The sequence below is a fragment of the Cetorhinus maximus genome, chromosome 24, assembly GCF_964194155.1.
Source record: "Cetorhinus maximus chromosome 24, sCetMax3.hap1.1, whole genome shotgun sequence".
NCBI classification, from domain to species: domain Eukaryota; kingdom Metazoa; phylum Chordata; class Chondrichthyes; order Lamniformes; family Cetorhinidae; genus Cetorhinus; species Cetorhinus maximus.
The window spans coordinates 38220021-38237670 of record NC_135902.1 but is presented as its reverse complement, the minus strand read 5'-3'; the positions used below and the strand labels follow the sequence as shown (position 1 = coordinate 38237670).

The 17650-nt window shown below is 40.7% G+C and overlaps 1 protein-coding gene across 4 annotated transcripts in view; it reads left to right on the top strand.

Moving 5' to 3' along the window:
- The window catches only part of LOC144699574 (platelet-derived growth factor subunit A-like), a 67809-nt gene that overhangs the window by 21494 nt on the left and 28665 nt on the right, over positions 1 to 17650 (top strand). For 3 of the 4 annotated variants that reach the window (XM_078570616.1, XM_078570615.1, XM_078570613.1), the window contains exon 3: positions 16774 to 16806. The exons of the other annotated variant lie outside the window; for it this stretch is intronic. In XM_078570616.1, coding sequence (XP_078426742.1) covers positions 16774 to 16806 — 33 coding nt within the window. The remainder of the gene's footprint in view (positions 1 to 16773; positions 16807 to 17650) is intronic. 4 annotated transcript variants of the gene reach the window in all.

The following is a 17650-nucleotide window of genomic DNA, read 5'->3' as shown; positions in this document are numbered from 1 at the left end:
TAATACAGTATAGTGTGCCTGAGTTGCATCCACATCACATTGCTTTTAAATCTTTGATATGCACACCATGAATGTTCATTTTGCCATAAAATATGAAGCATCAATGTCACACAAACAGAATTTCAGAATCTGTCAACAGGAGCAGGAAGTTTCAATGAAACACTGAAAATAAATTCTGTTTTGATTGGATTTTTTTTGCCATTTCCATATGACAGTTACTTTTAAGCTTTTGTTTAGTTGTCATGTGGTGTGGGTTATTACAGTGTATTCTGCCTATTGTAGTTGCACAGAAGATAAACTACAATTCTCTTGATGTGTTTATTTTGTATGCAGATGGAATTGCCAACATTAATTATTGCCAATTCTAATGCATCCTGATGAAGGGCCATCAGCCTGAAAGGTTAACTCTGTTACTCTCCACAGCTGCTGCCTGACCAGCTGAACGTTTCCAGCATTTTCTATTCCAGAAGCTAGTATCATTAATGGTGAGAATGAAACTCCCCGATTGGCATAAAAATCTACCCAGTTCACTAATTTAGGGAAGGTGATCTACTGTCCTCACCCTAAATGTAATTCGGACCCACTACAGTGTGATTCTCTGAAATGATCTAGCAAACGACCTAGTTGTGTTCATGAAGGTGGCTCACCACCACCATCTCACGGACAGTTAGGGATAGGCAACCATTGCTGGCCTTGCCAGTGGCGCCCACATTGTATGAATGAATAAAGAAAAATCATACACTAACTTTACAGATGGCCACTCACAGGATTTGAGGAAAAAACTATTGTTTGAGGGATTTACTGTGAAACAAGTAAGGGCATCTGGTGTATAAAATCAACATTTTAGACAATAAACGTTGAGTGGTCAATTTTGTGGTTCATCACAACAGTGACTGCACTTCGAAAGTGCTTCACTTGTTTTAAAACACTTTGGGACATCCAGAGATCATAAATGTCACGAGATGAATACAAGACCCATTCATCCTTTCTTTACTTGCTGGTTTGTTAATTAAAACTTTGGGAAATAAATGAACAATTTAATTATTTAGCTGTTTGAGGTTTTTAGCTACGCCAACTATTCATGGATTAGAAGTGTTTTTTGATTGGTTTAAACTTGGACCATGGAATGTCGGGTCAATTGGCATGGTTAACGTAACAAATGGAGGTTACTTATGCCAGTCATAATTGATTGTAGATAGGGTATGTGATAGCTTTGAGACTTGTGGCACCTCTTAGAGGTGCAACACTATGGACAGTAACTTTAAAGATATTTGCTAATGCAAGCTATTTGTAAAAAGAGGTGAATCGTTTATACTTAAATTCTGGCATTGGAATTGTTCAAAACAACATTGATTAGAAACATCTCAACAGGTTCAAGATCAGCCACATTTTAACCTTTGCTATTATTAATGTGCAAATGTACATGTTGAATTGCTACAAAGTCCTCAAAAGGTGTGGCAAACACTAAGGATGATTGAACTGCAATTCCAGACATAGATAGACATCAGAAAGCGTAGTTGAATGGCAGATGGAATTTAATACAGAGAAGTATGAGGTGATGAATTTTGGCAGAAGAGAGGAAATGTAGACTTAATGGTACAATTCTAAAGTTTGTGCAGGGACAGAGGGACTTTGGGGTTCATGTGCATAGATTTTTGAAGGTGGTGGAGAGTAATTGGCATTCTGAGAATAGTTGGTACTCTAAGAGAGTAGTTAGCAAAACATGGGTTCTTGGGCTTCATAAATGGAGGTATTGAGTACAAAAGCATGGAAGTTATCATGAAATTTTATGAAGCTTTAGTATGGCCACAATTAAAGAATTGTATCCAGTTCTGGTCACAACACTTTAGGAAGGATGTGACGGTCCATGAGAGGGTGAAGAGGAGATTTACCAGAATGGTTCCAGGAATGAGGGATTTTAAGGTTAGGTTGGAGAAGCTGGGATTATTCTCCATGAAGCAAGGAAGAATTAGGGGAGATTGATATAGGTGTACAGGTACAAGATTATCACAGGCCTGGATATGGTAGAAAAGCTGTTCCTTTTAGCTGATCATACAAGGTCTAACGAAAATAGATTTAAGGTTTTGGGCAGGAGATGCAGGTGGTTGTGAGAACATTTTTACACAGCAAGTAGTTATGACTTGGAACTCACTGCCTACGAGGGTGGTGGAAGCAGAGACAATCAATGATTTCAAAATCTGCAAGGAAAAAATGGGAGAAGGGGACTAACTGGATTGCTGTACAGAGAGCTGGCATGGACTTGGTGGGTTGAATAGCCGCCTCCTGTGCTCTTATGACTGTATTGTACAAAGAAAGAAACATTGGCGTAATTTCAGCTAATGGTGGCTCTCGCTTGCCCCTCATTTGATTATTTAAAATTCATTGTTAAAGATTTCCTGGGGGCAGATGTTAGGCATAAATAGATGATTAACCTTTGTCCCAGTGATAACATGTTGTCGTTGGAATGGAAATTCATAGTATCACTGAAGGAAGACTCTGTATTAATGGAATAGATTTTTATCTTTATTATTAATACTAGCAAAACACTCCACAACACACCTGAGAAACTGCTAGTGTAGTGCAAAAATATACAGTCATCTTTGATATTGACGTCATCACCTTGGAATGTCTACTTTTTGCACACACCTTAACTTCACAACTAAAAGTAGATATAGGACAAAATTTTACATCCCGCGGGTGGGCGTACACCCAACCCGATCGGGTGTAAAATTGCGTGAGAAGACGTTGAGCGAGTATCCTGACGTCATCGCGCACTCGCGATATTGAGCTCAGCGGGTGTGCGCAAAAATCAGAAGCGCACCCGCCGACAATTAGAGGGCAATTAAGCCCATTAACAGCGCAATTGTCTTCGATTTTTCATGGCCCGTCCAACTTTACGGTGGGTGGACAAGTGAATCGGCCAGGCGGCCTTTGCATTTTTCATCAAACCTCATCCAAGGGCAGGATGAAATTTCCGTGATGAAATAAAATAAAAATAAATATCTGTGGACAGCAGTTTTATCAGCAATGTTTTTAGGTGATTGATTATGATGCATGGACACGTTTTTCAGCTTTTGAAACCTTAAAATTTAGCTGTTTCAGGACTCCAGCTCTCTGAGGCAGCTCTCTGCCTTCAGGGGGCTTTCTCACAGCGCTTACCCGCGCCTGTGGAAACGTCATCGCCCACCCTTTTCCCGCCCCCCACCCCGGCAGCGCTGAGCTTTTCAGCGGGCGTTTCAAGCTGGCTGGCTGTTAATTGGCCAGCCAGCGTGATATCGCGGCCGGGATGCCCGTTTCCCAACTGCTCCCGGTCTGCCGATCGGGCGCGCCCGCCAAAGGTAAAATTCAGGCCATAGACCCTGAACCCTAGCTTTCTCTTCTAGGCTATTGAGGCATTTAAACCAACGTAATTTCTAAACCCCATGAGATAACTATTCCGAGCATCGTTGGCTGTGCTGTTGGAGTGGAATGGAAAATCTGGCATCATCAGGGTGATAACTCTTGAAGTATCCCTGCCCATGTGCGAGACCTGAATATAGTCATTGTAAATTCTATTGAATGCATTGTATATAGGGTGCAGTGTGATTTTGCATCATTTAGGACAGGGTACTCTATGTGCTCTTTTTCCCTCTGGAGAAGGCCTCAGAATTTCCAGAGGGAGTGAAGATTCTGCTTTGTTTTTGAATGTTCATTTTGCTCATGCAGCTCTGGTGGATGTAGAAGTTCCTACAATATCCAGATAGATGGGGACACCACCACCTGGAAGCTCCCCTCCCAGTCACTCACCATCCTGACTTGGAAATATATTGCTGTATTTCACTGTTGCTTGGTCAAAATCCCGGAACTCCCTTCCTAACAGCACTGTGGGTGTACCTACACCACATGGACTGCAGCGGTTCAAGAAGGCAGTTCACCACCACCTCCTCAAGGGCAATTAGGGATGGGCAATAAATGCTGGCTCAGCCAGCGAAGCCCACATCCCATGAATGAATTAAAAAACACGTAATATTGAATAAACTTGCTGCCATCAACCAGCAATAAGATTTAAATCATGAACGCTTACTGTAAGATCCAAACATGAAAACACTTTCACGATCAGCACTATGAAGGTTGTTGCAAATTTGATGGGCATAAAAATAGTTTTGGCCTTCTCTATGGACGGCTACTTTGTAAATACTGTAATTATTTTTCTTAGTCTTTAATTTGAGCAGGCTTTAGATCTGTTGTTCTTACAGCATTTTCATGATAGATAAAGTATGTTCCAACAGTTTTAGATGGAACCTGTATTGATTATACTTGGTTAATTTTTTCAGCTCACTGGTTTCATTCATTGCTAAATAATTGTTCTGCTGTATGTCATTGCCACAAACCTCTAACCCAATAGGCTGGTCACCCCTCCCCAACCTTCACAGCCCCGTTCTCATCCCACAATCCACATTCCTACAGAAGACCGCAGAGACCACAGTTAGCTGACTGTTATTCTACTACCCACATTGACGGAGATGTGCACATAGAGGATTCTTCACACGGATATCACTTAGCATCTTCCCAGTTACTATTGATCCTTTTGATTGCTTCAAATAATAGCACAAAAAAACCCAACATGCAATACAAGAAATGCTTTAGATTCACTCTAATTTCACCTCGGCATAATCCTTTCAAAAGCTTGCAGTATAATTAGAAGGCTCAATAATAAGCTGCTGAATCTGTAATTTTTGCTTATGCAGACCACTCGTGCCTATGATATTATTCAGTTAGGCGCACATATGGGATAAATTTTATGATAGCATTTTCTGTTTAGAACGTTGAGGGTTAAATGACAATCAAATTTATATAACTGTCCTTTAATGCTGACTGCTCTGTATGCAGTAAAGCCCTCATGCACTCAATGTTTATCATCTGAAATTTATTGTTAGCAATAATAACCTGCTTAAGAAATTTGAAGATTCAATAAAGCCTTTTAATGTGACTAAACATGTGCCTTTCAAAATTGTTAGTTTTATTGCAAATGTTGTTGAGTGATTTTTTTTTTCAAGATGGTGTCAGAATTGCTTCATAATGGCCCACTGCTGGTGTCAGAGTAAGGAAAAGCTTTCATCCTGCTGGTTTGGTTTTGAGTCGATGGCCTGAATTTTCATGCAGATGGAAAGGCTCTGCGTCTGTGTGAAAACGCTGGCAGAGGCACGAGTCCAGAAGTCCCACCTCCGAACTGAGCCCCTGCCATTTTCTTGGAGTGGGGTGGGGTGGGGAATGGAAGCGGGTTCTAAATTGCACATCTGTGGTTCCTGGAGGCAGCTGCCCGTATAAATCAGCAGCTGTCTCCACTTATGTGTGATTTTGGTGAGGTAGGTGTCTGAAATCTGAAATGTGCAGATTAGACCTTGTAGGAGCAGGTCTGAACTTGTGGATTTGTTCAGATAGTCAGGGTACCCTTTTGGAGAGGTAAGCTACCCCTTTGGATATGGTCCCCAGACACCCTTGAGGGACGTCAGGTATCCTTTGGTGGAGGTAAGGTACTTTTTGGGAGAGGTAAGGGACCCTTTTGCAGATGCCAGGAACCCTCTGGGAATGTTAAAATTAGACATGAATGTGTGTGAAAAAAAGTGTCTAAACTTATTGAAACTGTCAAAGCTGTCTAAGAACTCTCAATTTGTCAAAGAACCATCAAAGTTGTCAAAGATGTCAAAGAACTGACAAGCTGTCAAAGAACTGTCAAAACCCACTGGAAATGTCAAAACTCATTGGAACTGTCAAAGTTGCCAAGGGATGTAACTCTGCTGGTCTTTAAACTAAAAATAAGTGTGGAGTTTAATAAAACATCAGTGCTGGCTCTTTCACTCAGTCTGTTTTCATAAGCCTGGGGTCTATCATTATAGGATTTGAGCTGTAGGAGAGATTTTACAGCCTAACATTCTCACAGTGGGTTGCCTGTTAAGTGGGCAATTTGACTGATAGATCCAAGAGGTTATAGAATAGAGATGTTTATTTTCATAAGAGATTAAGTACTTAAGTGAAACATTTGTTTTCATAAGAGATTAGTTGAAGGAATTTCAATGTGCTGAATATTTTTTTAGCAATGAGAGTGCTTTTTAAAAAATAGTGATGTCATCAATAGACACATTTTATGTCAGCATTATGTCAGCAAACCCTGAGGTTTGCCCATGGTGAATACTAGGTGAGTTGGCATGAAGGGGGTAAGAGCAAAGGTTGGTAGGTGGGGCCATGAGTTCACATGAGCTGGCACTAAATTGGCATGGGGGCTATAAAGGGCCATGGGGATGAAGGGGCATGGGTTGAAATAGTGGGTATAGGGGTCCATGGGGTGGGTACCGACATACAGGTTGGCATGGAGGGTATGAGGGGCCATGGTAGGTGGGTGGGGGGCATGAGGTGGCATGAATAGGCCATGGGAAATGTGTGGGGGTGTGAGGGGTGGAGGGATTTTGTTTTCTTTTTTTCAATCTTTCACACAGTGCTGATGCACAGAGGCAGGCCTTCCGTTCAGCTCTGGCATCCTGCCCATCCCCCGCTCCAGTATGACAATCCCAAATGCCGGGCCTCTTTCTCCCAGGTCGGGTTTGCAGAGCTGGGAAATGTCCTGACTATGCACACCTGAACCAGGAGCGAAATCCATGTCTAAGACTTACAAATTTAATGAATCATGTGAGGCCACTATATTTTTCTGCTGCCCTTTGAGTCGACATTTTCAAAGTTACACTCACTGATGATTTAACAGTATAACTGTATTATAAAATTGGAGACACAGGCATTTATACAATTTTTACACAACTTTTAATTTATGTTCCCTCCTTGGGCATGAAAAAATCTCAAAAGCCGTGACATTTTGGTAACTCTACTGATAATTCTATATTGGGCTGCCAACCATGTTGTAACTTTAACATGTACTGATTTGTAATGACTTCTGGAGTCTATAGGAGTGCTTCTTTAAGAGCTATGTTGGAGTGATACAGGATAGAACTTGGAAAGATCACCCTGAGGTATAGCTCTGCCTGGGCAAGAAGCTGCCAGTCAACTCGCTGCCTTAATAACTCTCAATGGGACTTCCTCTTGCTGGGAGTTCAGGTCTTTCAACCACTCCCAGGACAACGGGAATCAAAAATGGAGTTTCCTCAAATTAATGCTGCCGATCAGTCTTGCTGGGGCTCAAAGGTTGATCTGTCGGCTATCTCCAGTCATGTAAAATGTCTTGCAGAATAAATGATAATCTGGTGAGTTGAACTACTCTTCACAACTAAAATATCTTAAAATGTAAGGGGCACCCAGACTCCTGATTCGATTTGACAATTCATAGAGCAAAGCATGAAACAAGGTTGATTAGCTAATATATGAAACACACTGGAGTAAATTATATAAGGTCTTGCTGGGTGGTTCAGGAATTGGGTATGTGGCCTTGCAAACTTAGTTTGTAACACACCTGATTTTTGTCCAGTGTTTTTAGGACTTGATAATGAGGTTGTGCTACCAGCATTCACAAGCTTCCTTACCACGTGGAAATGATGAAACATAGTTTGAATCACCCCATTAGTGTCTCACCTATAGAAACTCGGTGTACGACTACTGAGCAGATAATCAAGGCCTGCTTAGTGATGCCTCCTAAAAAGGGGTTATAGTTTTGTAGGCTAAATTGAGAGGTCCAACTGTTGAGCAGGGAACATTTCAGTGTCCCTGCACTAAACATCTTGCACACTTATTTCATTTTCTCGTACTTCCTTTATGCTGAAGCTTTATTTTGCTATGTACACTTGGAGTTTGTGTACCATGATCCTCCTGCAATGTAGGGTAGTAAATATGAAGACTGAGAAGATGAGATGCAGTCAGTTATCTTCCTTCCTCTGCCATAAGTTGCATGAGGTGGATCCAGCCATGATGGGAAATGACCCAGAGGGCCCTGACCTACTATATGTGCACCTGTCACTGCCCCAAACATGCCACTCCCACCTGGGCCATGTCAGAAGAGACCATGCTTATGCTTCAGCGACAATGTAGTGAGCCCTAGAATTTGTACATCTCATCCTGTTGCCATTAATGTCAACATTAAACTGTTCTGCGACGTTTCCAGGTCACTACAGGAGACTTCTGCTAGATCAGCCAATCTACAGCCCTTTGCCTACTTACCTCCCTTTGCCTATTTTCCCAATGTTATCACCCATTAGGCCTCCTGATTCCTTTAGTTGGGAGGGCTGCAAGTTTCCATCACTGCCACCATGGCCACTCCATTGTCTCCCATGATGCCAACAGGACCTGGGTGAGTAGAAATGTCATTTTCCCTCCTGTGTTGAAACTTGCCTTTTCAATCAGACATCATTAGAAATAGTGGCAGAAAATGAACTGACAAAATTTACCTTGGAAGTGACAGGTGGATTCTGCTGGGGGGATAGCCAGTGCTAATAGATTGGCTTCTCTTGCTCAGACTTTAATATAAAAAAAATCACAAGTAAAATAGTCTCAATTTGTTTCATTAAAATATTTCAGTTTTATGTAAAGGTTCTTAATGTTTACTTCAAAAAACAAGTGCCACCATATTGCTTTACGGGAATATAAACATGACTTGTGGCAGATTTTTTTCAGTGCTCCTGCTATTTTTATTATCAATTTATTTTATTGCTGTAGCTGGGAATAATTAAAAGAACATAACTTGAGGCTTACAGGGATTATCGTCTCTTTTTAAAAAAAATACAGTCTTAGTTTTTTTTAAGTCTTAGCCAGTGAAAGAGTTTTATAGTGGGTGTTATTTGGCTGTGACTTGAAACTGTAAAGAGCTGTTTCTTTGTAACAAAGCCTACAGAAACCACTGAGGGATCTTGTGTATTTAGGGCTGCAACGTTATTGATATGAAAATAAGTTTTGAATGTGTCCAATAAATATAATCATTCTGCCCAAATCACTACAGCACTGGCTATCATTCCTTATCCTTGTACCTGAGACTCACTTTGGCTAACCTGACATGTGCTCAACTCGCACAAAACAGAAGCAGTGACCGGCAGAACTTCTTGGAATTCAATGCTCTTATACTCACAGTCTGTTGTTGCTGTCTTAGGTCGACCACTGGACTAAACTGGCGCAACAAACTGATATCAAAACCAGATTTTCAGCTCCTGGCAAGCAAAAGTTGCATTTTGTTTGATCCAATTAATTAGAAAAGGGTACCACATGTTTACCAGATCACAAGATACTTGCAGATGAGGAAGGCCAATTCAGCGATCATGAACGCATACCATTGCTGCATCTAATTGGGGTAGAATAGAACCTCCTAGTGTCCATTTTTACAGCCTTAAAACAAACGCATCAGGCCCAATTTTAGACACACAAAGATGCCTGAAAAACATCTGATCTGAAATTTAACTATTTTTCAGGCATCCTTGGTGCCCATTAGCCATTAGGTCCCTTAAATATGTAAATGAGTGACCTGACATCTACATTATGACCCTTCACTGTATTTGGACAGTGATAAGCAGCCCAAGACATCGAGCCTGCGCCAGTCAAAATTCTTTGGCGGCTGTTGCCAGCTAAGCAAGCAATACTCCATAGTCATCATGGTCGCACCTCCCCGTTTCCAGCTCCAATGCCCTTCCCGGGTCTTATGTTAGTGGAGAGCACGCCAAGGGCCAGTAGCTCACACATAAAATTGCTAATAGAGAGGATCAAGGCAAACCTGAAATGGTGTCTCTGACTTCACAGTTTGAGTAACAGACCCAGAAAAAAAGTTAGCCTATTGTTTCTTAAATGATTCCAGGGTTTTCACTGCATCATTCTACACAGGAGTCCGTCCAAAGTGTTGATCACACCATATATGAAGCTCAATGTTCTGCGCTGAGTCCCAAAATTACCTTTTTTCAGTCTGAAACATTTACTAGCTTGGAAAATGAAGAAAAGGCAGGTCAGCATATCAATTAATCTTAACAACCATTAAATCTGATGCACATATGTATATATATATGTATATAAAAATATATATATAAAATATAAAGTATATATTTTATATATCACTTCCCCATGCTTAAGGAATGTGAAGGTATGAAAAAAGATACTCCAAAAGTTATTGTAATGTGTCTTAACTGCTATAAATTGAATGTTCACTTTGAGCTACTGTAAAGATTTCATTTGATTTTAATGAGAAAAGACAGACCAGCTAATGAAGACAAATGGTGAAGTAAAAATTCTCGTGGAGGACTCCGGTCATATTCAGTTCAAACTCAGTCATAGGAACATAGGAGAAGGAGTAGGCCATTCAGCCCATTGAGCCTGCTCCTCCATTCAATATGACCACGACTGGTCACCCACTTCAATTCCTTTTCCCACACTATTCCCATATCCCTTTACGTCATTGGTATTTATAAATCTATCTCTATTTTAAACATACTCAATGGCTGAGCTTCCACAGCTGTCCAGGGTAGAGGATTCCAAAGATTCCCAACCCTCTGAGTAATAAAAACATTTCCTCATCTCGGTCCTAAGTGATTTCCCCCTCATTTTGAAATGGTGCCCCCTGGTTCTAGACTCCCCAACTGGGGGAAACATCTTACCTGCATCTACCCTGTATTTTGTAGATTCCAATGGGGTCACCTCTTATTCTTCGAAACGCTAAAGAATACAGGCCCAGTCTCCCCAATCTCTCTTCATAGGACAGTCCGAGTGAGATAAGATGCCATTGTTGAAAATGATATGCTGCAGCCTCTGAGAACATGGCTGGGGAAAGAGATGCAGTCAGTAGCAGGGGAATGGATTTTATATTGTGGGAAAGAGGCAGGGAAGGAGAAAGACCATCGTTTTATTCTTCCTGCCATTTAGCTGAAAGCAATTGTGACTCATTCAAGACTTTGATGTTGGACAAGCACAAAGAGAAGAGGTATAGTTGGCTATCTGTATAATGGGTATGCACTCGAATTGGAAGGAAATGACTAGAGGTGTCCTACAAGGATCTGTACTGGGGCCTTAGCTATTCATTATATTTATCAATGACTTGGATATATGGCTCTCAGTCCGTTATCTCATTTTGCGGCAAAGGTTAAGTGGTATAGTAAGCAGTATAGATGAAAGCATAAAATTACAGAGCTATTGGGTAGATTATATGAGTGGGTGAAACTATGGCAAGTAAATTTCAACACCGTTAAGTACAAGGCCATCCATTTTGGACCAAAAAAGAATAAAATTGAGTATTATTTAAATGGTGAAAAGCTGGTAAAAGCAGATGTCCATAGAGATTTAGTGGTTAATGCACACGGATCACCAAAAAGAAGTAGTAAGGTACAAAAAAAATAAGCAAAACAGGCCAATGAAATGTTAGCCTTTCTAACTGGAGGACTAGAATATATAGCTACAGCTATATAAGGCCCTGGTAGGACACAGCTGGGGTATTGTGTACAAGCCAGGACACCACACCTTAGAAATGATGTATTGACCTTGGAAAGAGTGCAGGACAGATTCACCAGAAAGATACAAAGGCTCCAATGTTTAGATTATGAGGAAAAATTACATAAATTAGGCTTGTATTCCCTGGAATATAGAAGGAGTGATCTGATTGAGCCTCTTAATATTTGAAGGGAATTGATAGGAGAGACTGGGACACTTTTCCCACTGATGCAGGAGCCTAGGACAAGTGGGCATAACCTTAAAATCGAAGCCAAGCCAGTCGGGAGATATGATAGGAAACATTTCTTCATGCAAATGGTCGCAGAAGTGTGAAACTCTCTCCCACAGATAGCAGTTGATGCTAATTTAATTTAATCATTTTAAAACGGAGACTTTTGCCAGGCAGGGTATAAAAGGATATGGAACCAAGCAGAAAGATGGGGCAGGATTTTTCGCTGAGCAGGTGGGCGCGCGCCCGACCCGCTCGAGCGTAAAATTACGTGCGATGTTTCAGGCGGCAGGCGCGCGTGGGAGTCGACAGCACGCCCGCCGACAATTAAAAGGCCCATTGAGGCCATTAACAATGTAATTGAATTAAATTTTTCACTGCCTGTCCAATCCTATAGTTGGCGGACGTGCAAAAAGGCTGGGCGGGCCTTTGCATTTTTTGCAAAACCTCATCCAGGAGCGGGATGAGGTTTCAATCCATCATTTAAAAAAAAAATCATCCTAATTTCTAACGTTCCTGTGACAGAGTCACATTTTTTTTTAACATTTTAAAAATCTTTATTTTTAAGTTTTAAAACTCTTCATCTTCCAGCGTGCACCCATGCGCATGCACAAACTTGCACTCTCGCCTTCCTCCCCCACCACACAGGCAGCGCTGAAGCATGTGTTTCACGCTAGGGGGAGGGTCTTAATTGGCCCTCCAGCATGAAATCGCGGTCCAGCCCCGATCACTAGTGGCAGTCGGCTTCCTGAACATTCCCACCTACTCCCGCTGAGTCCGCCCAACAAAGGGGAAAAACCTGGCCGTGGAGTTAAGATATATATCAGCCCTGATCTCATTAAATGGTGGAACAGACTTAAGGGGCTGAATGGCCTATTCCGTTTCCAATGTTCCAATGTCTCATCAGGGTATATGTGAATGCAGGCCTCATGCATACCAAGAGTGCCACCAAGCAGTAGGAAGAGGAGGAGCCTGAGATAGATGTTTGGGTGGGATGATGTGGAGTGAGAAGGGAAGCCATTGCTGGAGCTGCCATTGCTGATCTTCAACTAGATAGGAATGGAACCATTCAAGAGCAGTCCCAGATAGCTGGATGACAAAGGAGAGACAGTGGAGGAGACGTGTGACCAACCATATCTAACACAGGGGTAAACACAAGCAGATCAGCCATAATCTTATTGAATGGCGGAGCAGGCTCGAGGGGCCGAATGGTCTACTCTTGCTCCTATTCGTATGTCCGTATGTACAGCAGATAGATTAAGGAGTACAATGAGCAATAATCCACCACAATCATTGTAACCTAGGATGTTCTTTATAACTTTGCCTGGGTCTGTATCGTTGCCTAGAGGAGGGTGGAAGCTGGTTTGGAGGAGTTTAAACTGGGTTTTGGGTAAAATGAAAAGGAGCTGAGATGTGATGACATCTTCAAAGAACTTACGGAGGAGCAGGAGGTCAGAGATATGGTGATCATTGGAAATGATGTGTACGTAAAGGCAGTCAGGAGATCTCAGGCTTAGAGACTACATGAGATGATGAGATCAGGCAGTAGTCAAGGTTGTGAATTGGGGTTCACAAGAAGGGTGAGTTGAGATAGTACAGGAATGTAGCCAAGTCAGTGGAGCGAGTATTAGAGGGTTCGAGGTGCAGGTTGAAATCACTGTCAATGAGGAGTTGCTTAATGTAGAAACTAAGGGATGACATCTCAGTAAGGAAGGTAGCATGTGGCTTGGTAAATGACAAGGAATTAAAATGAAATGATAGAGAATAGCTAGCAGATCCGAATTTGGATCCAACTGGAATGGCAAATATATGTTTTTGTGCCAAGATGATGCCAAAAATAGGATGAATATACCTCAAAGTACATTTTAGTTTGAAAAGACCTAATAATTTGTTTTATTTCTTAGAAACAAGAAAATAAAAGTGGTAAAAACAAATAATGGTGCATTTCATGATAAATAATTACTATAAATGGAAACATCCACGCGGTTAAATTAATAAATCCACATGGATTATCCCACAAGGTCCAGGGAAGCCTTAAGTGGAATGTTAACAAAAAGGGAATTTCAGTAGTTTGTGAACATTTAAAACCCTCTGTTGGAAGCTCTCAACCATTTCTGAGTGCATTGTGGAGAAATTAAACTTGCACCATTGAATTATTTCTTCACTAACATGACATTACTTACTTTTTCTGATAAGTATTCCAGGTAAGATTATGTTGCTGTAGTCTTATTATTTAATTTTCCATAGAATTTTTACATAAAACTTTATTATTTTTCAGAAAGCTGGTAGTGGTTGAAAATAAGGTAAATATTTCATCTGAACTGGCTGTTTATAAATTATCATTAGCCTTGCCTACATGTTAGGAGAGTTAGACATTGATTTAAGGGATGGATTGTACATCTCCAATATGTAGGTCACCTGTACAAAGAAAAGGACTTGTGCAATGATCTGAATTTAAGGATACCTTACACCCTCACATGTTCCCTGAAGTAAGGCATAAGTTATATTTTCAAATGCAACAAATTGCGCCTGTCTGAGAAATTTTCTAAATTTAGGGAAGGGCAAACCGTTATTTTTATTGGTGAGTTTGTGTTCATTTCAGAGACTTTTAAGAAGTAGAATTGTTACCTGTTTTAGACATTCTGAGGGATGAAATTTCTTCTTTGACAGTTTTAGCAAAAAATATGTCAACGTAGGTACAAATTAAGAGCCCTGAGTAAGATTCAGTCTAACATGAGCAATATGATGAACCCATTTGAGCAATAGGGCTTTCAAAATATGCTGAATCCTGTTCAAGCGAGAAACATGAAAAGGGATCATGTACCTGTTTGTGTTCACCTAATAAAAATCCCATGCGTAGACAAGTTCAGCAATAAGAGACTGTCTAAAATGTTATTATTTGTGTGATTGTTATGCAAGTTGTCCACTTGAAAGTGAACTGGGCTTGTGAAAGTTTTAAACATTCTGACCGATGACATTTCCGTGTGGCACGATAAGATTCTGGGAGAAAGAAGCAGACAATTTTGATGGAGGAAGTTCTGAAACACGAGAACAACATGTTGGAGCAAAAAAACAAACTAGCAATAAAAGGGATGTTGTGCATAAAATACTGCAACACGAGATATAAACAAGCAAGGCTCCAAGTGCAATGGAAAATGTTGGTCTGCTGATCTTTTAAAAGCCGCTGGGGCATAGAAAGTGACGACAATTGTTGAATCCAAGTCACATGAAACAATTGGATGTTATTGTGGAACTAATCTTTATTTTACAGGTCGGTCATTTATTGCTGACACAGCCACTTTCTCTAAGGGGGCAAAAACTGTTTACAATTCTAATGCCATTATTAAACCACTTATTTTTAAACCGGCTAATGTCTTTGTTGAAATAGATTACTCACCCATGTGTCAATATTACCCAGCGTTACTTTAGTACATAAATCTGTGATTGGCCCAAAATTAATTCTGAACTGAATTAGGATGGCAAAAATTGACCCAAGAAAGAAGAGCAGGAAATTGTGCAGCATATTTCTTGTCAGTTTTGGATGATCCTACTAGTATTGAAAAGAAAGAGTGCCACACTTGCACACAGAAGGGGTTACCAAAGACTGCAAGCTGTGTCTCCCCAGTTCTGTTGAAAGTCAGTCCGCGGGCACTTATCAGGTTAAAAAGTATTTTTCCATTGGGGTAAGAGGACAACGTTTGCTGCCAAATCCAAACCACAAGATCTCTGTTGTCTCCCTCAGCTCAGCGAAAGGAACAACTAGGCTGAATTACAACTCCCATTTGTGACTAAAAAATGAAATAATCACCCAGGCCTTGAACCATTAAACCTTAATTTTGGTTCAGTTCCATCAAATAGTTCATATTTGAGGAGACGGATCCTGGAGCTGGATCGTCCTTTTTTTTTAACTTCATGTAGCTTTTACAAATTCAAGCAGTTCCTCTAGAAAGAGCTTGTCGTGGGAGTGATGTGATTGATTTTGGATATTTCCTGAAATATCATACCTGGTGGTTAAATATTGCAGACATTGGCATTAAAACTACATCAGCGATTATAATTAATGTCTACTGTGAAATCACCTGTCTTGGTGAGGGAATAACAGATTGGGCAATAAGTCTAAATGATACAAAGCCACCAAACTTGAAATTGCTGAGGGGTTAAACATGTAACTTAGTCAACCATTAAAATTGCAGGCATTCCAATGAGACATTAAATCATATGAACATATGAAATAGGAGCAGAAGTGGGCCATTCGGCCCCTCGAGCCTGCTCTGCCATTTGATAAGATCATGGCTGATCTGTTTGTGTTTTGAATTCCACATTCCCATCTACTCCCAATAACCTTTGATTCCCTTGCCTAGCAAGAATCTATCTACCTCTGCCTTAAAAATATTCAGTGACCCCGCCTCCACTGCTTTCTAAGGCTGAGAGTTAAAAAAAATTCTCCTCATCTCTGTCCTAAAAGGGCGACTCCTAATTTTAAAACAGTCCCCACTAGTTCTAGAAGAAACATCCTTTCCACGTCCATCTTGTTAAGACCATTCAGGATCTTATATACGTCATCCCTCACTCTTCTAAACTCCAGGTGGAAACAAGTCCAGCCTGTCCAACCTTTCATGATAAGATAACCCAATCATTCCAGGTATCAATCTAGTAAACCTCCGCCGAACCGCCTCCAATGCACCTCCAAATCAATCCCTCCTTTAGAAACCGTGATGCAATATGCTGCTTGAAAATGTCTTTGATATGTTTTATTTTCATTTTAATTTCCTTCTTGCTTTCTAACAAGCTCACTAATATTTTACCTGTCAAAGTGCGAGCTGAACTGCTTGTTAGGCTAAGCACATCATTTCTATTTGCCCAGAAGATTAATACTATGTGTAGTTTTTAAGTGCAGACATTTGCTTTGTACTAATCTTGCATGTGCTTTGCCAAATGTGTTTGTGTACGCTTTTATAAATGTGTCATACCTCTGCTTATGTTGGAGCAGCTGGCGAAAATCCTCTGCCAATGAATAATGGTCTTCATGGTGCACTGTAGCTACATTGCAACAAAGTGACACTCGTTATTCAAATTTATATATAACTAGATTGCATTTATTTTAGTGATAGTGTCTGAAAAATATGTCCCAGCTGTTTGCATCCTACTTTTAAAAATTTTTTTTCTTTCAACAGATTCTCCTGTCTTCAGATCAACGTACAAAATAGGTAGGCCTAATGCATGTACACTTGGAATGTCTGTTTAAATATAGCGAGTGGAAGGTTTAAATTGTATTATTCACATTCAAGCTCAGTGAAGACAAGCACATAGAGTAAACAACTTAGCACTGAAATTTAAAGGGGTGATTTGTTTTACTTTTTAAAAATAATACTATACTTTCAGTCTCCAAAGTTTGGTTTTAAGACAATATGAGCTGATTTACAATTTTATTGCGCATCCAGCTAATTCCAAACTATACTTACATAATTGGCAAATTGATGGTAGAAGTCTCATATTAAACAGCCTGTTGCCAGCAGTGTCAATTAAAGATACCCAATCTTTAATGCATTGGGCATGGTGGCAATGCACATTAATAATCACACCTGAGTTCTGAAAAAGAGGACAGAGTTAAATGGCGGAAGGAATTCATATTTATACAGAGACAAAAGCAACAGAAAAAATCTAAGGCGGCTAAATTCAATAGTGCCAAAAATGAGTGCTGGAATCATGACAGTGATTAACCTGCACCCGTTGACTGCAACACAGGCAATGCACCAACTTCATGCTGCCTTCTTATTACAGTGACTTCAGCAACACTAACCCCACTGTTAATTGGTTGGAACGGTCAGCAGGGGACAATATGGCTAGCACCATTTAAAGCTAGCCTGCACCTCTTGAAGGCGAGGTGCATTGTGATTGGAGCAGGTGCTGGCAGTCACGCAGGAAGTGAATCTCACCCGGAAAACATTGAAGAGTGGCGCAACACAATTGAAGCATGTGCTCCAAGCTTTTCAGACTGTGCAATGGAGGCCTTGCTGAAGGAGGAGGAAAGGAGGAGAGATGCCCTGTAAC